The sequence below is a fragment of the Anabas testudineus genome, chromosome 3 (genome assembly GCF_900324465.2).
Source record: "Anabas testudineus chromosome 3, fAnaTes1.2, whole genome shotgun sequence".
In the NCBI taxonomy this organism is placed as follows: domain Eukaryota; kingdom Metazoa; phylum Chordata; class Actinopteri; order Anabantiformes; family Anabantidae; genus Anabas; species Anabas testudineus.
In genome coordinates, this window is record NC_046612.1 from 22,650,067 (window position 1) to 22,674,130 (window position 24,064).

The 24,064-nt window shown below is 41.5% G+C and overlaps 1 protein-coding gene across 1 annotated transcript; it reads left to right on the top strand.

The window, feature by feature from the left end:
- The first annotated feature begins 8,568 nt into the window (after positions 1-8,568).
- Positions 8,569-23,816, top strand: LOC113174683 (solute carrier organic anion transporter family member 3A1-like). The gene is made up of 10 exons (XM_026378770.1): positions 8,569-8,727; positions 10,726-11,185; positions 20,293-20,391; positions 20,529-20,798; positions 20,887-21,051; positions 21,170-21,368; positions 21,677-21,812; positions 21,948-22,120; positions 23,064-23,128; positions 23,440-23,816. Exons 1-10 carry the CDS (start codon positions 8,569-8,571, stop codon positions 23,814-23,816), a joined length of 2,103 nt encoding a protein of 700 aa, XP_026234555.1.
- The last annotated feature ends 248 nt before the right edge of the window (positions 23,817-24,064 follow it).

The following is a 24,064-nucleotide window of genomic DNA, read 5'->3' on the forward strand; positions in this document are numbered from 1 at the left end:
CTGCCTCCAGGACTACTGAGGTTACTAGGGTTGCAAAGAACTAGAGGTGTTAAAATAATGTGGGTAGCCCAGCAATTATGTGTTCTGAAATATGCGAGCCATGAAAGCGATAAGTCGCCATCTATGACACTGTTCGTGTAATTAATAAAACTGTGAATTCTTGAAGTGTGATGTACAGCATCTAACTGCATCAGCAGATACTCTGACTTGACACTGGCTCTGATCAGTTGAAGTGACAGTGAAGCAGCGTCCACAAAACCAGCTAATTATTTACACCTGTGCTTTTCATCCTGTGACAAAAAAAAACAAAACAAAAAAACAAACGCTTTCTGTGAAAAAGCTTTAAATAGTTCTACTGCCGTGCTGAGCTTCTTCAGAGCTCATTCATTATTAGAATCAACAGAGGCGTGTAGTCATTTTTTAAAAATAAGTCTTTGTATAAAACTATTCAGGTTAGTAATAAACCTCATTTTCAGAAAATTTAATCTGTGATCTGTTCATTTGCTTGAATCTTTATTTATGTGACTACAGTGTAGTACAATGAACAGCGATTTTGTTGTTTTCATTATCAACTTAATTCTACTGTGTATATAAAAGTGAGTTAAGAGTTTGATGCCTGAAACACACTCAATAAAACATTTTAAAGAAAAGTGTGTGTTTACCACGGGACCTTTAATTATCCAATTTAATCATTTAGAAACTAAGGATACTAATTGTTTCTGTTTCGCAAGTGGAATATTTTCGGATGCCTCCGGGACGCTGGACAGGACACGTTAGAGCAACTATGTCTCTCAGCTGGCCTTGGGAATACCTCGGTATACCCTGCCCCAGCGACCCGGCCCCAGATGAGCGGAAGAAGATGGATGGATAGAATATTTCTCCATTCTTGCTGGAGACAACACTTCAACAGTCTGTGGTCGCTGTTTTCTGATTCTCCTCTTTATGATGTGCCATATGTTTTCAATAGGGGTCAGATCTGAACTGCAGACAGGTCAATCAAACACACACATATTCCTGCTAAAATAACTGCTGACATCCTGGGAAAAGACACTGTCTTGATATCAGCATGTGTCTCCTTAAAGTCCCAATTTAGACACCAAGTATGTCGTGTACACAGGTCCATTCACTCCCATAACATTACAGTAATGAAAAAGTTGCATCTGTCTTACAAGACAAAGGAAAGCAGGAAATTCACAGCTAATGAGCAGCAAGGAGTGGGCATTGACACTGTAGATGGCAGAAATCCAGCATGTTACACACCACATAACTGATGGGAAACAAGTATTTCATTCATTAGATTTGAAACGTTTGTCCAGAAACATGTTTGTGTTTCATCACATCACGTTTGTCAGTCAGTGACGTTCTTATCATTTGCTGTTGTGCTGCTGGATGTAAGAGAGTTGGTCGTAGCTCCACCACAGTTGCAGGGAGTCACAGGTACGACTTACTGGATGTGTTGAACAGGATGAAGTGTATGTCTCAAGTGAGTGACTGACTGTAAAGGGACATGCAAGCTCAGGACGTTTTTACATAGATGCCATCACCCAAACAGTGTTACTGAATCCTCTGGAGACCCTAAAGCTACATCTTTGTTACCAGAGCAGTCAGCACATCTGGTCAAGGACAATGATGTCACTCTATTAAATAACAGAGCAGCCCCTGGCCTGATCATAAAACAAAAGAATATTACAGCTTTAGTCACCCACAGCATTAGACTGCAGAAACAACAGGAGACTGTTATTTAAATGTTCACCTGTCAGGATCCATTTCTGTGATACCGGAGTGCTTTCATCTAATCCTTTTGTCAGCCAAAGCTGAAAGATACTGTGCTTGGTGACAAATTACCGTTGCAGTAAAACAAGCTTACTTTACTTCATTTGTGTTGGACTTCGCCCACATTATGGTCTCATGTCTTCTTAGCTGGATAATGGCAACTTATTCACTGCTCACTGATCCTTCCCAGGCCTGTCCGCTCCCATCACATCTCCTCTAGCGAGAGGGCAGCGTATCATCTGATGAGCGCATCATCACCCTTCATCGCTTATCTCAGTCCTACCACCCACAAGACAGATGGACACACCTGTAGCTTTGTGAAGGACAGCTGCTGAAGCCAAGACACTTCTATATTCTGTGTTTGCCTGAATGCACTTCCTATGTGGGAAACAATCCACAGCGATGTGCACAGCGTACTGTACAGCCATTTAAGAACAGAGCAGCGTCATCCAGCATATATTTCCTTGTCTGGCCATGTAGAAACTATGCTTTTCTCAGAGTTTGTGTCAAGTCATGCTGTTTCAAAGCTCTGAATCAGCCAGCTGCTCTGGTTGGACCCTCAGGTAAAATCTCCACTGCTCGTTCACTTTTCTCGTGTTACGTCAGCTGGGTCAGATGATGTGTCTGACTGGGTGCCCTGCAGTAAAGCTGGCCTGGCCTTAATGACTTTTGTTGCCAGCAGGGGTCATGTTTAACTAAACATTTAGGCTGAGGAGTTTGTTTCTCCACATGAATTCAAATCTTGGCTGTCAGTGCTGCTAGTGTCTGGTTACCCTGTGGTACTAGAATTGAAGTGACAGCACGAGTACAGTACTGATGACCAAGTTTAATGTGTGTGCTGTGTGATGCAGGTGTTGTTAAAAAAGCATTCAAGTTTGTTTGCAGTGCAGTAAGTTGAATTAACTCTGTGGTGTTCATTAAGCCCATATTTTGTGGCAGGAGGTCAGGGGAATGCCTCGTTTTTCAGTATGCTTTACATAAGTGTAAAGTCTCCACCTCTTCTTTCTATCCGCACATTTTTACACGGTTTTGGGAAAGAACTTATCGCTGTACATTACTATTCAGTAGTAGCAGAAGCAACCCATTTAAATCTTGTTTGAATTGTCTCAGCTAAAGTGCCTTCCTTTTTCCCCCTAAAGGTAAATCTCACATTGACATCTCTTTGCTTTTTAAAGGTCGGTTCCAGCTAATAAGGATTTGTTGACCCCTGTACAGGCTAATGTGATTTTCTTTGTAAAAACTGGTGCAGATAAAGTGCAGTGATAGTAAAAGGGCACCTTATCCAACCCTCATCATCAGCCTGCTGAAAGCAAAAATCATTAGTAACTGGCTCTGCCGTGTCAAAACAGCTTAATGTTTTTTAAATACCTTTTTTGGTGAGACATGGTTCACATATGTGTATTCTTCATGTTCGGAGCAAACTCAAAACATTAGAGTGTTTTTTTTTTTTCAGTCGAAGTAGCTCTAGTTTACACCTTCAAACTAATTTTCTTGACTTATGCTAACACCTGACTCCAATTAGCTTTTTTGAGGTCATTATTCAAAGGATTCACATAATTTCTCCACCCGCACGCTGAGGTTTTTATGGTTGTTCTCAGAAAATAAATGATAGATCAGAATTCTTTTTGTGCTATTATTTGAGGCACATTATATTTGTTAATACTCTTGACTTAAATGAAGATCCGACGACATTTTATGAAACCATGAAATTCCAAAAGGTTCAGTGATGGTATTCCTCAACACATATACAATTGAAGATATATACAATATATACAGTTTTAACAGATTTATTTCAGGGATGTTGGAGCAGAGCGACTTGGGGATAGAGGGGTGTTTCTGAAAACTCTTTTGAAGTGTATGATACAGTACATTATATGTTGAGAGGTGAGAGGTGTTGTTTTCTTTACCAGTTTCTCAGTGATTTGGGACCTGACCTGTCATTTGAATGAAATGAAATGAAATGACACAAAATGACGTAGAGCCAAAGCAGAAGCAAATAGTGATACAGGAAAAAAAGAAAACAAAATCATTGTAGACATAACCCATGAATTATAAATATGGCACTAAAATGGGAAAGCTGCTACAGTGCATACTCTGTATTAGAGTAACAGAATAGCTTTGGTGCCATCTTGTGGCTTGAAGTCCACATGCAGCTTTAAAGGTTTTAATACATCTTTATCATACAGTAAAGTCTTTGGAATTTACATACAGTATAAGCGTGTCATAACATATGGTCAGATCATAACTAGGAACACGCAATTCACTGTCACTTGTTGTTGGCGATGTTCAAATAAAGCAATCAAATGCTCAGAGCAGTGTCAAAGAGCACCTTGAGTCTCCACAGCACTGCTGGGGAAGTCTAGTTTGGGAAGAAGTCTCAGAAAGCATCAAGATTTGGTGCTGCTTTGTTGCCTCAGGGCCTGGACAGCTTTCCATTGCTGAGGGGTTAATGAGCTCCAAGGTCAAGGTTTGTGGGGGTAGGTTATGGTGGCTGCACAGAGAAGTTTGGTGATGACCCTAAACACTGAAGTAAATCTGCCTTTTGTAATATCCCAGTCTGAGGCCAGACCATAATGGAGATGCTCTCAGGAGAGCCGTTCACTCCAGATGTCCTAAAAACATGTTGAAGATTTGTAAGGATGAATTGTCCAAAGATTCTTCCTGAACATTGTTCTGGTCCGTTCAGGCTCGTGTGCATCATGTAGCAGTAGTTTGAATGTTTAATGGATGTGTTCAGTAAAGACATGAACATGTTTAACTGTTTGTTTGTTATTAAGAGAAACGAAATGTGTCTATAATTCAATTCAGTTTATTTATATAGCACCTAATCAAATAAAAATCACCTCAAGGCTCTTTACCCAGTAAGGTCCAGACCTTACAAAATGATATACTGTAAAACAATGAGGGTCAATAAAACCCTAACCAATCCCCCTGAGCAAGGACTAGGGAGCAGTGGAGAGGAAAAATATCCTATAACCCTATCCCATAACATCTTCCTCTTCTGTTAGAGTTGGTTGAGGACTGAGAGAGGAGAGAACGGTCCTGAAAACTGTAAGTTCTCATATTTGTTATTACTGTCAGTGAAAGTCATTTTGCTGTGCTTTGTGTTGCATATGGTAACTTTAAGTTGAGCTTGACATTTCTATTCTTTGTAACTAGTAGTTTACCTTTAGAGTACATTATGTCATGTTCTTAGTGGAATAAAGCATCATTTGAGGATGCACCATCACCACTTTTATTGATAATACTTGAAGTGCATTTAAAAGTTAACCGTGTGCATTCAGTTGCGTTTAATTTCAAATGTTGGACTTCTTGCATTGTTAAACTGTGCTTTTTGTCCTCATACTTACGTTTTCATTTCTGACATTGATCGTAGTGACCACCAGAGAGCGCTATAGAACAGCCTTTAATATGTTAGTGGGATCCAGAGATGCTCTAGTAAGGATGGATGGGACCTGCAAGATCCTTAGATCCTCCTCTTATGGAGCATGTTATCATTTGTAGTCTTTTGTCAAAACCACAAGTTTCAACTCTGTGAGGTTTTATTAGTTATACAGATATGACAACTGCCCCCTACAATATAATGTCTGAACAGATGTTTCCTGAAAAAGCTCTTGGCCACTAAAAAGCTCTTTTCAGTCAATCTTGCTGCTGGTTATTGATCTTATTGTACTGGTGTCACAGTACCGCAAATAACTGCTGCTTTACAGATCTTCTCTGCTTTCTGCCTGCTGTGTGTTGGGTGAGGGTCTTCTATATGCCTTGCAGAGCCTGCAGGAACTGTCCTCGCTTAATGGCAGAGAGAGTTGGCAGGCAGACAGTCAGCTGAGGTGAGAGATACCACAGGAACACAAAAACAGATGGAATGAACATGGAAAGGCTGCCCTCCACTTCACCCACTCACTCACATCACACCCCCACTGGGCTATAGGGTCCAAGCACCTGTTTCACTGTGGAGCTAAAAAAAAAACAAAAAAACAACAACAACAACAACAAAAATAAAAACGGATCAGCAGCTCTTCAGATGCTACTCTGACAAACTGTGAGCGTTCCTGCTCATTTGGAGTCATGCACATGAGGAGAACCAGTGCCATCTTTACGAGCTCTTGTGGCCTGCGAGTAGCCGCCTAGGTTTGCATGTCTGTGCTAATTATTGTAAAGCATATCAAGGTAAACACACATCATTTATTACACAGATTTATGCCAACAACATAGACTATAACTTCAGTAGCCTAATCAATTGTCCTCCAGATATACATAAGCATAATGTGAATTGAATCATTTACAATCTGTGAATGACTTTGTGTTATCTACTAACCTACGACTTATTATTTTAGACTGTAGGTATTTGCAATAGCTTTTCCTGTAATGTTGCTGCAGTGCTCCTGTGTTTGCACTTATTTTAGCATGCCGCTGCTAAAATGCTGAGAAAGCTCAAAAATGCAAAAATTATTAATTTTTTTTTCTGTTGGTCTCTTGAAATCAAAGTTGAAATTGTCCCTCATAAGGGTTTTGTTTCGTATTCAGAATAAATTCTGACATCATTTACTTCTTCTGCTGATTTATTTGTTTCTTGGAGGTTAAATACATAACTGCCTTCTTATTTCAGTGGACCTTGTGATTAGGAGGCAAATAATGTCTTCGGTTGGCTTGCAGTGCATCAGCAGACACCATGGTTGATCTTAAATCCCCCTGGGTACTCAGAGTGACTCCATGAGAAATGGGCGCTTTTCCTGCTGAGTCCACAGTTTTTCTGATAGATTGTGCTGCTTCAGATGCTATTGAATTGGTCCGAATAGACTGTCTGAATGGTCTGAGGAATATTGTGAGCCAAGAACTGCCGGGTGAGTGGTAAGTGACCTTGGCACTCAGTGCTCTTTTATTTCCCTGTTATGATGGAGGGTTTTCTCCCTGTGTTTTTACTGCCGTCTCTGTGGCACTGCGCTGTTATTCTCATTTCTTCTGCATGACAAACTTTCAGAGCGGATTAACTTTTCATTCAGATTCCTGACACAAACCAGACAATCCATTTTTGTATCTTACTATTTTTGATGAAATGATGGCAGTTTGGTATTAGCAGTCAGATTTTATACCAGTTCAAATGTGTTTCAATACATTTTCAAACAACCAGTAACAGCTACTGTTCACTTTGCTGACACTAAACTAAGGATTACAGTGCAGCCGATTACACACACATTACACATGAGTGCCTTTTTGGAGTGGCTGCTGCTCTAATTCAATCACATCCATACTGGTTTCCCAGGAGGCATTAACTTTAAATAGCACAAAGGAGAGATGGATTGCGTCTACTCGACTAGTAGGAAGACGGCTTGCACTGCACCAGTGGCACCAGTAGTGTGATTTTTCTGTAAAGGGAAGTTAAGGAAACAGAAACAATACATTTGTTAGAAAAAAAGAAAGAATAGGCATGTAGTCAAAATGCAAGACATCACCTCACAATAAAAGACAATCATGTCACATCGTATCACCTCCTGTCTGCCTCTCTGCAACTCATGGTAGTAAAACAATGCCAAAATGAAATTAGCAACAGCAACAACAGCAACAATAATAATAACATAAATAGAAATAGTAACAGAAACAGTGTAGTAATCTATAGCAGAGGGAAAACTTAAACAGACCCGAGACGTTAGGTAGCTGACCTCTCTGTTTATCTTTCCCTTAATGCCGCCCGTACTACACCATTCATCCATTTCTCTCACTCTCTCTGATCATATTGACAAAGTCAAATGGAGAAGGTTGGCTTCTACTAAGCTCTCATTACAGGCATGACTACAAAGTCTCCCAGTGCATCACAGGGTCCTTCGGCTGCTTTCAGCTCTGACTCATAACACGGTAACTGAGCATTTTCATCAAGATCCCAGCTCCACAGTGATTTTGTTCTGTACACTCGGTCTACTGCACTGACAAGGAGTTCACAAGGAGATTAGAGTGTGACCTTCCTGATTTGGGGTATTTATTGTGAATTACACTGTATGGCTAACAGGACTTCCAGACATGTTACTGTTCACTGACTTATCAGAGTTCTTCTTCAATGTTCAAGCTTCATGACTGATTTTTATATGTACAACCAGTTTAACAGTAGCATCTGTTTGTGTTGTTGTATTATTTTTCTGTGCAATTTAGCAGGAAGAAATAAGCAGTGTCATTATGTCCGCTGGATTTGTCTTTGCGTGATCCTTCAGTGAGTCTACTGGTGAAATCTAACTTCTTTGAGGCAATGATTAAGCTGAAAGAGTGAACAGAGAAGATGATGATGTAGTGAAACACGTTTAGGGAGAGGAGGGAGGAATAGAGAGGCAGAGAGATCCCACATCTCTCTCTCTCTCTCTGCTCTGGTTTATGGATGGGAGGAGCATGATAACACACCGCCTGCAGGGCACAGACCTGCGGATTGAATCCGGGCTCAGAAACCAAAACCAGTCGGCGTCAATGACATGTAGCCTGACATCCCGGATGTGGGGAGACGGCGTCCTGTAGTTCTACTCTGGCTACTGGAAACCGTCATACACACATGCGTAGCTGACGTATTTAAATATGATGGAGCCGATACGCGCTGACTGAACAGGCGGTGAGGAGAGCTCCCTGACGGACTGTGCGTAATGCTGAGTGGACAGCAGTATTTCTCGCTGTATATTGCAATCTAGACGGGCTATTGACTCGCGGGGATTCGCACTTGTTCTGCAGTGCAGCTCGCCACCATAACCAGATGCTCTCCGCCGGACTGAACCCGTTCACTTTAATGCCGTCCAACCCGACCGGAGCCTGAGCCGAATGATGCAGGTTAAAAACCAGATCTGCACAGAGGGGAGCAGCAGCGACGACCCGGAGCAGGATGACAACCAGAAGAAGACTTCGTGCTTTTCTAACATTAAGATTTTCCTGGTGTCGGAATGTGCGCTGATGTTGGCACAGGGCACCGTGGGCGCCTACCTGGTGAGTCTCCGTGGACACGGACCATGGACACAGTGTTGTTGGTCATGTCTCCGCAGCTAGAACTCAGGTAACATTGGGTTAGCGCAGCGCCCTTCAAAGCCGGCACAGGCAGACAGTGAGTAACGATGCAGTGCTTCATCTGCTGCGGCTACTAATCGATTTATTCTGATCACATTAGAATAATCCCATCCTCCAGTAACCACGGGAACGCGGTGCATTCACTGATTGATGAGTTGCTGCGTAATGTCCATCAGGCCTTTGCACCATCTGCACGACACAAAGCGCGTCACAGCGGCCGTGGGCTCCACGTGTTGTCGGGGAATTTGAAATGCATCTATTGATGGTGTGTTGGAGAGCAGCTTACGAAACACTGCCAACGCCGGGGAGGTCCACCCAACGTAGCAGCTCTGCTCACAACACAGGAGGCCTTTGACACTGGAGGGCACAGGCCTGGGACATGACGCGATGGAAGATAGAAGCGATAACATCTTATGTTGCGTCTCCAGAAACGACTGTCAAGGCACAATTGAATCAAAATAACGTGCTATATAATGTAGGGGTGAAGGTCAGCTGATGAGATAGATTCATTTAGTTTAGGAGCAGAATAAAATATAATATTTAAAAGAGAGGTGAGAGGTGGAATCCGTTTTGAGGTGCAGTGGGAGTAATAACTGTGTATGATGTGGCCGAAGCCTTTACCATAAGAGCTGATATTTTATTGATGAGGTGATAAGTGCCTGCATTAGAACTGGCCCCACCACTTACTGTCAGAAGATAAATATGAGAGGCTCCACTGAAGATTACCTGGCTGATAAAAGCCAGTCAGTTGACATATAGCCTGTTATGAAACGTTGATGCATACAAATGTTTAAGAAACCAAACTTGATCAGATTTACACTTTTAAGTGTTTTGCACCAGTACACATCACATTAAAGACACATGCTATTAGGAGTAAGCTTTAATAACTGAAGGTCACTGTGAGCACAGCAGCACCTGTTTAACAACCTTGAGTTCGTCTGGATTTTCTTTTTTCCCTGTGCTGTTCAGTAATTTATATTGTCAGTAGATCGTATTCTGTTGTGTTGTGTTTGGAAGGTTAGATTAGACATAAATGAGTCAATCATAATTATAAAAGTGGAAAAGCCTCTCTTCAGTGTTATGCCATTCAGGTCATCTGCTGTGGATGCTGTTACATCAGAACTGTGTCCCCCGAGCGTGAGCCTTGTAATCATTTGAAGTGAACAGTGGACACCAGCTGAATGTTCGACAGCAAAATTGTAACTAATCATTTAGCTGGAACATTTTGTTGCTCATTCCCATGTGTCCTGTAAGGTGGCAAAACTAGGTTAGTGTTCCACAGTCGTATTAATAGAAAGAAATTAACCCCACATCTGTGGGGGTTAATTTTCAACTGGAGCTGGAGGAAATTAATTAATTATTCATATTAATTAATTTCAGTGGAGTTTGACAGGACAAAGCAGATAAGCAGTACAAAAAGATTATTTGTACGTGGTCCATCTGATTTCAGCTGCATAGTCCTGGTTAAATCATAAGAACCGGTTTAACAGACGTTCAAAATAACTTCTGACCAACCTTTTGATATCGATCCCGTTGATGAGCCAGTTCATCACTTACATGTGTAAGAGCACAGCTGGTTGCATAATTAGAACAGCTGCGTGAGGTTTCTTGCCCGAAGCCATACACATGTCCCTTTTCTCTCAGGCTGCCATCACACTTACCTCAGGGCTGCCTTGAGAGGAGGATGATGGGGGTGACGATGCTGGAAGCAGCTCCACTTCCAGAGCATCTCAGCTTCTGTGTGTCATCAAACTGTTGTTGTTGTTGTTGTTGGTTCGAACTTTAAAGAAGTGGCAGATGGCTGAAAAACACCTGAACATCAAGTGAAAAAAATAACTGTATTAGAAAGTTAGGTTTCCTACACGGCTGTAGTTGTAAGGTGCTTCGTAACAGTTGTACTGTCTCTGTTTCTCCTGCCAGGTAAGTGTTTTGACCACCTTGGAGAGACGCTTCAACCTCCAGAGTGCCGATGTTGGCGTCATCGCCAGCAGTTTTGAAATTGGCAACCTGGCCCTCATCCTGTTTGTCAGCTACTTTGGCGCCAAGGCCCACAGACCCCGCCTGATTGGCTGCGGCGGGATCGTCATGGCACTGGGGGCACTGCTGTCAGCCCTGCCGGAGTTCCTGACTCATCAGTACGAGTACGAGGCCGGCGACTCGTGGCACACCGAGGATGGCAGGGATGTCTGCTCCAACATCACCAGGTCAGAAAATCGAGACTCTGGCTTTAAATGTGGCAACAGGGCCAACACCAACATGATGTACCTGCTGCTGATCGGAGCCCAGGTTCTGCTGGGCATTGGAGCAACACCTGTGCAGCCTCTCGGAGTGTCCTACATCGATGACCATGTACACAAGAAGGACTCGTCATTGTATATAGGTAAGTCACACTGAGCAACAGCTGAACGCAGCTGAAATATCAGACTAGACTCAGTGAGCTTACTCTGGTGTCATATCTACCTTGATATACAGTACGTTCCTTTCTGACTAAAAGCTTACTCAGAGGCCACAAAAACCACAGAAACAATCATGACATGATAAATGTGTTGTAGGTAGGTGGTTTCCGTGCTATTAAATATTTAACATTACAGAGGAAGGAAACATCGGAACAAACAACATCAAACCAATGCAGTATTCAGAGATGGAATGAGGAACAAACAGCACCTTCATCTTAATGGCTATTGACAACTTGAATCGATAAAGACGAGCAGTTTTAATAACAAAAAACAGGATCTGTGATCTTTGAACTGAACAACCAGCAACAGTGGGATTCCTTCACGCTCTTGCATTCAACTGACTTGCAATTCCAGCTAGCTGGAAATAATAAGAAACAAAGGCCAATTGCGCAATAAAACCTGTACAGTTATAAAATCCATCAAAGTCAAAATGAGACAATTATGTTGCCATAACTGAAGCATGACAGAGGTATTAATCTTTTATGTGTGCACTACAGTAAATGATCAACACTGAACACGAAAGGCTTGTTTCGGAACTTTAAGAGTACAGTATTACGTTAAACCAAACCTTACTGCTGAAGTAATCATCAGCAAAACTTTCATGTAACAAAGTAGTTAAAGGAGAAAGTAGTGGTTGGAAGGTTTGGCTGCAGAATTCTTTTAGCATAAATGTAGATTAACATGCCAATACAAAGTAATGTATAATTAAAGTCTGCATTCTCTTAGCTAAGTGCTTTCACCGGAATCACTTGGTAGGCAGCATATCCGGCGAGGTGATGCCTTTGAGGACTCACGGCTACTCGGCTCTCGTAAAACAAACTATGTTGTGTGTCCCAAAAGAACCAGTCAAGCACAGCAATATGCCTTTGTAAACTGAAGTGGCCATTTTGCGCAGTAGAATTGCTACATTGGAAACTAATAATACTGATCCACAAGTTCTGCTTAGCCTGTCCCAGTCTATGCTTTTCTCTAGCCCTATGACGTGTAATAATGTGTCATCCACTGTCAGTGTTTGTGTGAGCACGAGCGTGTGTGTTCTTGTGCCACTGTCATGTGTAGCGAATCGCAGCTTTGGTGCCATTTCATAGTTGCATAGTTCTCTGTTGAGGTCAAGATGTGGAATAGGTGTAATAAATACACATGAATCTAGCCTGTTGTCATTATGATACACAGAAACAAGCCACATTATGAATCTGACTCTTTTCCTGTCCCGTTGTTCACATACTGTAAAAAGAAAATACAACTGGCCAACTCCAAGAAAAGACTGATTTATTTCTTGACCATAAAGGAAACTGTTAAGGTGAATGACCGTACTGTATGTAAAACAGTTCCAACATTCACATTTGAAAAAATAGAACAGGTGCAGTGACATATTTCTGTGATTTCACAGTATTGACTTGTCCTACCCAGATAATGAGTTTGCACAGTGAGCGGAAATATCCCTGGCTCTCAAACATGTTAGTCATGTGTGATGGGATGTATGACTATGTATGATAAATACTTGCATGGTGTCATATATAGTACACCACAATGTCTCTAGTGGCTAATTCCAGCCATAGCAGTCAGAAGTAACAATAAAAGGGAGTCATAGCACTACGTCTTTATTTTCTTGTAGTTATACGACCCAACGTGTCTGAGCTCACCATTACTCACAGATCACAAGATGAGATATTTCCTGCCTTGTTGTGGATGAGAGGGAAGTCGTGGGTGTGATCCTTCCATTTCTCACATAGGTGCCTTTGAGCAAGGGACTTCATTTCCATCTTCAACCAGCGTCAGAGGGCTGTGGTTATACTAACAGCAGAAACCAAGAGGTCGACATAACACACATTACGGCCTGTCTGCCAGAGTTGCTAAGGCAACAGTGCAGCGACACGCACCGAGGCTCTGTGCCATTCCTGTTCTTCTCACCTCTCAACGACCTGCTAGTAACAGTGCTGCATGTGGGGGGTGGTGCAGAGAGTGAGATGAGGTGGAAAAAAAAGAGTAATAAAAGAGACGGAAATAATAATAATGTGTAGGCTGCTTAATATTCAAGTGTGAAAAGTTCCACTAAAAATCTAAAATATACAACCTATATTGTAAATGTATATACATCAAACAGTTCATCACACAGTTTCACCCATAATTACACAAGAACATGGAGGCTCGTCATTCTATAGCTGCAGTCCATAACAAACAAGAATAACAAAAATAATCATGTGCTTGGGTTGGTGATACAGATTAAAAGTGATGTCATGATAATTTCCAAAATGTTTGAATGAACTGTATTTACAACATGTTCCTTGTTAATTTGGGTTAATTTGCCACACAAGCTGCAGCAGGGCCTTTCCTGCAGCCTCCTTCCGTTGTTTGAATCACGTTTGATTGGGTTAACTGGACTAGTCCAAACCCTCCCACTCTATTCCCTTTGATGAAGTCCTTTGTGGGGATGGAGATTGTTTTGGATCATTGTCTTGCTGCATGATGAAGCTGCTCCCAATTAGTTTCAATGCATTTCTCTGTAAACTAGCTTGAGCTTGCATGGTTTGGATCATGAGCAGATACTTTCCTCCACTTGGATCTTTCCATCACTTTAGTAGAGATGATGAATGATGCTAAATTATTATAGGTATTACAGATCATGTGTACTAACAAAAAACACAATCACATTATAAGAAAAAAAAAAGATCAGTTGCACCTCCTCGCAGACTCCTCTGCTAGTCTATGTCTTGTTGCGTTGTCTCTGCTCGTGTTTCAGTGCAGACCTCTTGCAGGGTGAGAAGGCCTGCGGTTTTTCTCTGTGCGTGCTTTGATCTGTACGTTCTCTGCCAACAGCACTCTGAGTGGATGAGAGGAGAGAGGAAGAGATGGACGTAGGGTGCAGGAGAGGAAGGAGGGCAAATAAGGCTAGCACTGCATCCAGGAACCCACCCTACCCAATGCTTGGCTAGAGGCCAACTCATATCAAATGCCTAATGGAAGACATTGCAGTTAATTTCTATTTTAATTTAGAAAACCCAAGGCATTGTGCTGCTCTATACTAAAAAATAAAGCACTTCATTATAATATAAAATTATAATTATATAATATAATAACAAATCCACAAATTTAACTTCTCTACATCAAGTTAACAGTCACAGTTCACTTGTTATTCTGTGTTCAGGAAGGTTCTAGGTTTGGATCAAGTGCCAAGTAGAGCTATGTACATATGTACACACAGTTCAAAAGCATAATGCAAAGCAAAGAGCCTACAGCACCACATACTGTATATCAAGCTGCCATAAGTGCTAACATCAGCATATTTATAATGATTACGCTAACATGCAGATGTTTACCAGGTTTAATATTTATCATGCTCACAGTCTTTGTTTAGCATAATATGAATCCTGAGGCAAACATGAATCACAGTCTTTCAGGGAAAACGTCATTGAGACATTTCACCCAAAACAACAAATGTGAACCAGAAATGGCAAACTGTGATTTCAGTTGGACTAGTGCCGACAGTCAGAACTGCCTGTAAGTACGTATCTGAGTGTGTGTGTTTGTCTGTCAGTGTTAGTCCAGTGATGGACTGGATCTGTCAGTGTAGTCAGTCAACCAAGGACATCTCTGAAGTACATTTCTTAAAGAAGTACTACCATTTTGTATTACCACAGGTGAGCTGGTAGTGTTTAGGAAATATGTATACATTGTATTTTAGACTGAAATCTTGAATCCGATTTGATGTCATGCTCTGCGTCCTGGTCCGGTACACTGTGCTTTTTCCAGCCCATAGAGAGCTCCTCCCTTCATAGCATCCCCCAGCCTCCTTCCTCCGACACTTGCAGATAGCCTATTATTCTTTTCTCCCCCAGCCCCTTTTCTCATCTCTGTTTTTACACAATCCAGGCATGTTGATTGCCATGGTTACCTCCTACAGCGGGACTGCTGGGTCATCTGTCGGTAGCATGGTAATTGAATGGAGCCTGTTCTGTGCCGTGTACGTACATGTTACGTGCTGCCTGCTGCTTTTCTGTTTCTCCCCTTTCTCGTTTTCATGGCAGAGGCGTTGTTTGACGAGCCCGACCTGTGAACACACACTTGCTTTGTAAGAAAAACCCTTTGAATAATGCAACGTGACAGAGAAGCAGTTAGGAGTTGTTTAGCAAAGATCTAACTAGATGATTAAATATTAAAACAGCAGCTCTCTGCAGACTCACTAACAAACCAGATGATCGAAAGAGAGACTGCTGTGCTGTGGCCACATCTTCACCCTGCGTAGATCAATACTGCCTGAATGAGATATTGAGGTCGCAGGCGATTGAGAGCAAACCAGGAAACACTTAATAGTTGTCATGGCATCCCCCAGCATGCAACTGTCCTATATCTGTTATTTCTCAAACCTTAGCGTAAACTTTTAATTAGTGCGCTTCAACTTTGTGTCTGTGTGCGTTCCTGAATGTGTGTATGTGTTCAATCAATGTGAGCAGCAGATCAAATAGCAGGCTGGTAAAACTAAACAGATGATTTTTTTCCATTAGCTGACCATCTGCCTTCAGGCTGCTGAGAGGAAACCACACAAAAAAGAGAGAGAGAGAGAATAGATTTAAACAGTGTAGTAATGCAGCACTGCAGCATAAACAATAAAGAGTGAGATCTGATGATGAGTGTAGAGCCATGCAAGCAGCTCTGCAAGGCTGCAGTGCTTTGAGCTCAATGCTGAACTCATGTTAACACGAGCATAAAGAAACCTTGCCAGTGTTTAACAGGTATAATGTTTACAGCGCTCACCATCGAGTGTGTTGAGTGTTCGTGTTTGTACTGGTGATGCTTATAAGGATCACCAGTGTCACTTTCTTTAAGCCAATCAGAAGCTGCGGGGATGAACGGATAGTTTGAAAACAAGCAGTGCAGTGGCTCTCGCTGACCAGGGTTGGCCATCCCTGTGTGATTTCACAAACTGGCCCACCTCAGTTCAAGCTTCTCATTAGCAGTTATCATACACATTACCTCAGGCTGAGGTCGCTAATGTTTAAGACCTGTTCCATCACAGCACTGAACCCTACAGTAAGAAACCAAAGTATTAGAGCAGCCTATGGAGCCCAGGTTTCTCTCTCCCTTCATCATATCTTAGCCTCCATTTGTCAGTATCATGCATGTAATGAAGCTCTGTAAGGCAGCAAGTTGACAGTCCACTGCACCAAAATGTTTTTACTCCGCTGGAGTTATTTCTCTTTCACTGTAGGGCAGCAGAGGAAGGAACGGACGCTGACTCAGCACACTCTGTCCGTTCAGACCGGCCCAGGTTGTTTTATATGTGCACCTTTTAGGAGCACCTTTGCCAAGATACAGAGTGCCAGTGATTAAACTGTGCTATAATGTGAGTCTGAGTGAGAAATGATTCAAGTGCAGGCACTGTGACCAGAGAGCCCTGCATTACACAGGATGACCTTGCCTCTGCTGCATTAATTATCGCTACAGACAACGGGAAGGTGCTATTATCCAGTTAGGCTTAAGTGTGCAATTATTTATTAATTAAAGCAGAAAATACACCAGGCTATCAGTTTGTATATTAATTTATATCGTAATTCTGTATAAAGTATAAATCACTTTGATCCTACTGGTTTTGATAAATGTGTGAAAAATTTGCCACCTTACATTTCTTTTTTTTTAAACTTTACAATTTACCCCTCATATTCTCTCCATAAATTACATATCTGTAGTTTATAAGTACTTTATGTGCATTAGTTGTATCATCAATGTATATTTTAAATTGTAATCTTGAGTATAATACATTTAATAGTCACAGTCATTTAGAAACTTGTGTCAGATTTAGGGCAGATTTAAGTTGCTACTATATGTTAAATGGTATTTAACTCACAATCGCATAGTAAGAGAGAGCCATCAAATCCTCTACAAGCTCTCAGCTTAAGTGAAGTGTCTCCACTTCCCATTTTCAAATGTCTGGGTCAGACAGACAAAGACCAAGCTCCCGGAGTCTGGTGGTATGTCATCGCTAAAGCTCCAAGTTTCCCCAAATGATCTGTACTTTAGTAAGTGTCACAGCTAGTTAGTTAGTTTTCTTTGTATCTGATTCTACTGTTTGTCCCCGAAACTGTTTCAGTTGCTGCTCAAAGACACTTAAAGCATCAGCAGCTTTCATCTATGGCCACACTGAGGCAGAACTGCAGTCACTGTAAAGTCGATAGGATCACAAAGATTTACAATCTGCCTCTAATGAGCAATCAAATGCTAAACTAGTTCAGTGAAAATGAATCTTAGAGGCATTGATTTTTATAGTCAATGCATTTAAAAATATGTGCACCTCATACTTCCAGCATTGCTATATTTGTCAAATTACAATGAAGAAGCATAATTAAATTCAATGTTCTTAACCTCATGAGCTTTTGTGGGATATATTTGTTTATTTTAAGATAATAATTTGTCATTCATACTTCGGTTTTGTGAAATGTATTATCCATTTACATAATTAGAATTACTGCTAAAATGTTTTTTTTGTTTGTTTTTTGTTTGTTTTGTTTTGTTTTGTTTTACTTATTTTGAATATGAACGCAGTCCTACTGGTCTTGTGTTTTGGACAGTGCTGATATTTTCTATAACCACTCAAGCAGAATGAGCTTCATACAAATCTTGCAAAAGCAAACGTCTCTGCACTGGTCTCAGAAGCCTTTGCAAGCACTTGTCTATAACATACAGTATTCAATTACAGTATACTATAGTTATAAACACTGTTAAAAACTTTTACTGTGTGGCCCAACATCAAGTACAGCATACAGTACATTCTTTCATTGTAAGGCTTCCGTTGTCCCTCCACAGACGTGGCCTCAGTTGTACCAACTGTCACTGAGTCCGGACAACAGACCGGCCTCAGTCCAGGGTGTAGCAGCTGTTGCTATATGATTATAAGCTTTGTGTCTTTTCACGCAGAATAATAAAGCTTTATTTATTTTATTTCTTCCTTGCTGCACTTACTGCTGCAGTTGTCATCAGCTGTTTAAATTTGAAGGCCACTCCAGGCTTTTCTTTCTCTTCTCTTTGTTGTGCAGGGGGGCACAGTAAAGCTGCCCACAGTGAAGTCTAGAGAATGTGGAGCCGTGGTGAAGTGTAGGCCAGATTGGCCGGGACCCAATGTTTTCCTCTGGTTCACTGCCATATTTCTGTGTGTGTGTGTGCATTTGTCAGCCTGCCTGCATACATACATTATAGATTAGTTGCCTTGTCCTGCATGTGTCTGTGATTTGACCCCTAATGGAAATGAGAGCAGGAAACAGGAGGTTGTCCTTTAGTTGGTGGTTGAGTTGAAATCATAGACCTCATTTGTCACCTGACTTCAATCCTACTGACATCAGTGACCGCTGATGTGGACATAAAGCATAGTGGACCGCCTTCAGCTTTGATTACAGCACTCATTCACTGTGGCATCGTTTCAATAAGCTTCTCCAATGACACAACATTTATTCCCGTCAAAAGTTGCATACATTTTTCAAGATCTTGTATTTATGATGGGAGGGCTGAACTGCTGCACAAAGTCTCCTCCAGCATCCCAAAGATCCTCAATAGGGTTAAGGTCTGGACTCTGTGGTGGCCAATCCATGTGTGGAAATGATGTGTCATACTCCCTGAACCACTCTTTCACAATTTAAGCCTGATGAATCGATCATTGATTAAATAACCTGGTCATTCAGTATATTCAGGTAGTCAGCTGACCTCATTCTTTAGACGCATAATGTTTCTGAACCTGGACCTGACCAACTGCAGCAACCCCACATCATAGCACTGCCTCCACAGGCTTGTACAGTAGGCACTAGGCATGATGGGTCCATCACTTCACTCACCTCTCTTCACTCTGGAACAGGTTAAATCTGGACTTATATGATCTTCTTCCATTGGACAGTTCTTAACGAGTTCAGTTTTATTAGTTTCATCAGTCTCCTTAGATGTTTTCTTTGCTTGATTCATGACAATAATTTGACGCTTCTGAAACAGATTAACATATTTTCCACAAGCACAAGATGTCTTTCTACTTGTTGTTTAAGAAATGAGAAGCTACTTACTGCATCAGTTAGGGTTTAATAACTAATAATTTTTATTTTATTTTATTTTTATTTTTATTTTTATTTTTATTTTTATTTTTATTTTTATTTTTATTTTTATTTTTATTTTTATTTTTATTTTTATTTTTAGAGCTCTGTACTGGATAGGGGTTTTTATATTGATTATTTTATTTTTTTATATACTATAAAAAGCTACCATCTGATTGTCAGATGCTTTATTTTGTTTTGTTTTATTTGTCGTGATAACCACACCACTAATCACTACATTCCACACACAAAAAAACATGATTGGCTTTCTTATTCTGTCATAAGGGAGCAACCTCCTTTGCTGTTGCTCTGTTATTTAGAATTGAGGCTGCTGGAGCTTACTGCTATGTGACATTCACTGACACACATACACACAGTCCTGCATAGTCTGCTGCCTCCTGGAAACCTCAGCCTCTGGAGCAAAGCAGGGCAGCTTTGCATGGGACAGAAACTCATCCAGATCAGTGGTTCCCTACTATAGAGCCTCAGCACTCTTACTCAAAGAATTCATTTCCTGCTTGATTGTTTCTGATTGGGTAATCAGGTCTTAAATCAGTGAGGCTTTGCAACCTACGACAGTGACAGTAGATCTACTGTGACAGTAGATCTACTGTCACTGCTATAGAAGTATCATTGCATGGATTCAATAGAGTATAATTTGTTAGAGGTGAATTTACCAGCAGAAGATGCTGTTTAAAGGAAAGCATCATGTTTGCACATTATAACAGCCTGGTAACACTGCAGTCTTATACGTTGCTGCCCTCTGCTGAAAGTCAAGGTGAAATGCATGTATGTATTTATTCTGCAGCACATTTGTTTGTTGCTGGCTGTAAGTGTTCCCATTGCTGCACACCAAAGTTATTTAATTTAAATACTAAATGCTGCTAACATTGCAATATTGCATTTTAGCCATTGTTTACCTTCAGGTTAAGTGACTGTGTGTTCTTCTCTCTTTCTTGGTCCTGCAGGTATTTTATTCTCAACATTAGTGTTCGGCCCGGCCTGTGGCTTCATCTTAGGTTCTATCTGTACCAAAGTCTATGTAGATGCTGTCTTCATCGACACCAGTGAGTTGGAATTAACTATTACTAGTACAATTTACTGCTGCTGGAACTGTGGGTCCTTATATTGATCTGTGAAATCTAATCTTACAACATCAATCTATTTCCATTTGTTGTGGCAAATTCCTCCACGTGCCCTTCAGGTAAACTGGACATCACCCCAGATGACCCTCGCTGGATCGGGGCGTGGTGGGGCGGCTTCCTCCTCTGCGGTGCCTTACTCTTCCTGTCAGCCCTCTTCATGTTCGGCTTCCCCCAGGCGCTGGACGAGCAGGACATGGACGGTGGGGCGGAGAGTGAGCAGGCCATGCTGCCTTCCTCCCTGACCCTGGACTTCCAGGAGACTAAACCCAACGGGGTCATTCACAGCTTTGACATAAACAGTGGACTCTCAGTCTGTCAGCATCTGAGAGGTAAGAGGCAGTTACAGGGACGAGGGCTGTGAAACTCTCCATATGTGTTTTTCTACCACTCTCTCTGTTTCCTTCTCCATTGACTCAGTAATCCCTCGGGTAACCAGGCACCTACTCTCCAATCCGGTATTTAGCTGCATCACACTGGCAGCCTGCATGGAGATCGCTGTGGTTGCTGGTTTTGCTGCCTTTCTAGGCAAATACTTAGAGCAGCAGTTCAACCTGACCACCTCCTCAGCCAATCAGCTGCTAGGTAGGCGTATTGCTTATACCCCCCAATTTTTTATGATGGTAAAGTTTTGTCAATAAGCTATCATGAGGCTGTGCAAACCAAGAAAAAGCCTCATTTGTGGGTTCCTTGTCATTCCTAGGTATGACGGCCATACCCTGTGCCTGTCTGGGTATCTTCCTCGGAGGGCTGCTGGTTAAGAAGCTGAATCTGTCTGCTCTGGGTGCTGTCCGAATGGCCATGCTGGTCAACCTGGTGTCCACTGCCTGCTACGTCTCTTTTCTCTTCTTGGGCTGTGACACTGGACCTGTTGCTGGGGTTACTGTGGCCTATGCCAATGAGTAAGAGCGACGTGAACAAGGAGTATTTTCAAATGCATGTTCATTACGTAATTGACAACTGCCAGAAATATTTGCCTTTGGTTCACTGATTACACAGTTTCTTTACTGTTTAGTGGTTTAATATTCAGTTCGTAAAGTGCCCTCTGTAATTAAATCCTAATCCTTTCTAAAAAAAAAATACAAATGTTGCATAACTGAAAAGAAATGTAAGAAGTCTGATTAGAAAAGTTTATTGTGACTGTTCTTATTTGATGTGATCATTACACTTTATTCATTATTATGAATTTATTCTTTGACATTCTCTATAGGACATTGCAGACCTGGCAGCGACCAGAGTCAGCGTGCATCAGTAACTGTAACTGCTACACAGCATCAGTGAGTCCTGTCTGTGGCTCCAATGGGGTTACCTACCTCTCTGCCTGCTTCGCTGGCTGCACCAGACCAGTGAGTGGACATGATAACACTGTCTGAAACCAGCTGTATAATGATCACTGCGGTCACTGGACACATTTGCACAGTGCAGCTGTCTTTCCTTGGACATTAAAGTAACTTCTGATCTCTCTCTGTTGTTTGTGTCAGAACCTGACCGGCTGTTCGTGTATATCCAGCACCAGTGAAGAGGCAGTGGCTTTACCAGGAAAGTGTCCCACTCCAGGCTGTCAGCAGGCCTTTCTCACCTTCCTGTGTGTTATCTGTGTGTGCAGCATGATCGGAGCTATGGCACAGACTCCTTCCGTCATCATCCTTATCAGGTAGGAGACCAGTGTTGCTCAGTACCCAAGTACAAGCACATCTACTTAAGTACTGTACAGGTACAATTTCAATGTACTTTACAAAAGTATTCCACTCTATGCTACTTTTACTTTTGCTCCTCTATGTTTCAGATGAAAATATTGTACTATATAGTATTGTAAAACTTTTTACTCCACCACATGTACATTGTACATGTACATTTCCTTCAAAGAAAAGAATTAAAAGAACCAACACCTCCATAGCAATGCACACTACTATTAAAATGTTTAGGGAACTTAGAAATGTCCTTGAAAACATCTCAGCTGTTCAAAAAGGTTTTCTATTGATCAGATTAAATTACATAATCAATTAAATAACTTCCATCACTTTGCATCTGGATGAGACCTGCTGTTCTACACTAATCCACTAGAGGGTGCTGTTGACATTTACAGTGATCCAGGGCATAATAGCTGGAGTCACTTCAGCCATGTGGAGAATGAGTTGTCATATACTAAAACAGGGTAACATTATATTATTTATAGTGACAAGGAGCATTATGGGGTGTATTCTATAAAGAGAACATAGAATACACAACTTACTACTTCAACCTACCGTACATTAAGTTGTCCTGACACGATTTTTCATGCAGTGCAGGATCATTACTGACATTTTTGTTTAGAATATGGTTCAGCTTTCTCCTCACAGATTTCAGAAACGACTTGAGTGAGAATAATTATATTAAAACCAGTACATCTTAATGGCACAATGACAAAACCAAATGAAGGTTGCAGAGGTCTTTGAGCTTGTTTGAACCCACATTTTAAGAAGTCAAATCTAAATCTGAATCCTAACCCCTAGCCTTTAGTGCCTTGCTTGTATTATTATCCACACGTGACCACTTGTTCAGATGAGCTATTCAACTTCTTAGTAATGGTTTTCATCCCTGATACTTTCCTGTTTCAGAACCGTGAGTCCTGAGCTCAAATCTTATGCTCTTGGGGTTCTCTTCCTGCTCCTGAGACTGATTGGTAAGACACTTAACACATTTACAGTATATTTTAAACTTTCATTTCTGTTTTGTATTTAAACTCACAAACAGAAATAGTTGGTCCTTCTTTCAGACTGCTACACACTTCGTAATCAGTCCTGTTGTCGTGTGTGCTATCCACTGTTGCCCCGCAGTTTTGTGCCGTGATTTAAACGTCACAGCAATTTTTCACCCCAGTTGAAATCAACTTCATCAGTTTGTCTGTGTGGATATAAAGCAAACCACTATTCAAACTGGTAGGCTTTTTGACCTTTTGACTTGCTGTCTGTCCACAATCGCCTCCTGCTCCAGGCTTCATCCCTCCCCCTCTGATCTTCGGCATGGGCATCGACTCCACCTGTCTCTTCTGGAGCTCAGTGTGCGGCGAGAAGGGCGCCTGTATGCTTTACGACAACGTGGCCTACAGGCATCTGTATGTCAGCATCGCCATCGTCCTCAAGTCGTCAGCCTTCCTCCTGTACACCACCACATGGCAGTGTTTGAGAAAGAACTACAAGAAATACATCAAGAACAGTGAGGGATATCTCACACCCACTGAACTCTTTGCCTCTAATGTGACTCTGGACAATTTGGGCAAAGAGATCACGCAGAATCCAACCAACAGGACAAAGTTCATATACAACCTGGAGGACCACGAGATGTGTGACAACATGGAGTCTGTTTTATAGAGGAGGTCTGCACTGGGACTGCGCGCAGGAGCGGTTAATGTGCAGCTGATCTAATGTGTCTTGGTGTTGTATTGGTTTAGAAGAATATCCTCAGTTAGGGGCTTTTCTTCTTCCCAACCAAAAACATCAGACCCAATGAAAAACAAGCAGATGTTCTATGTGTTCTAAATTGTCATATTAAGTTTAGATGTACTTAGAGCTGTGTGAGAAGCAGAAATCAGCTTTATCAGACAGCTTATTTTCTGTGA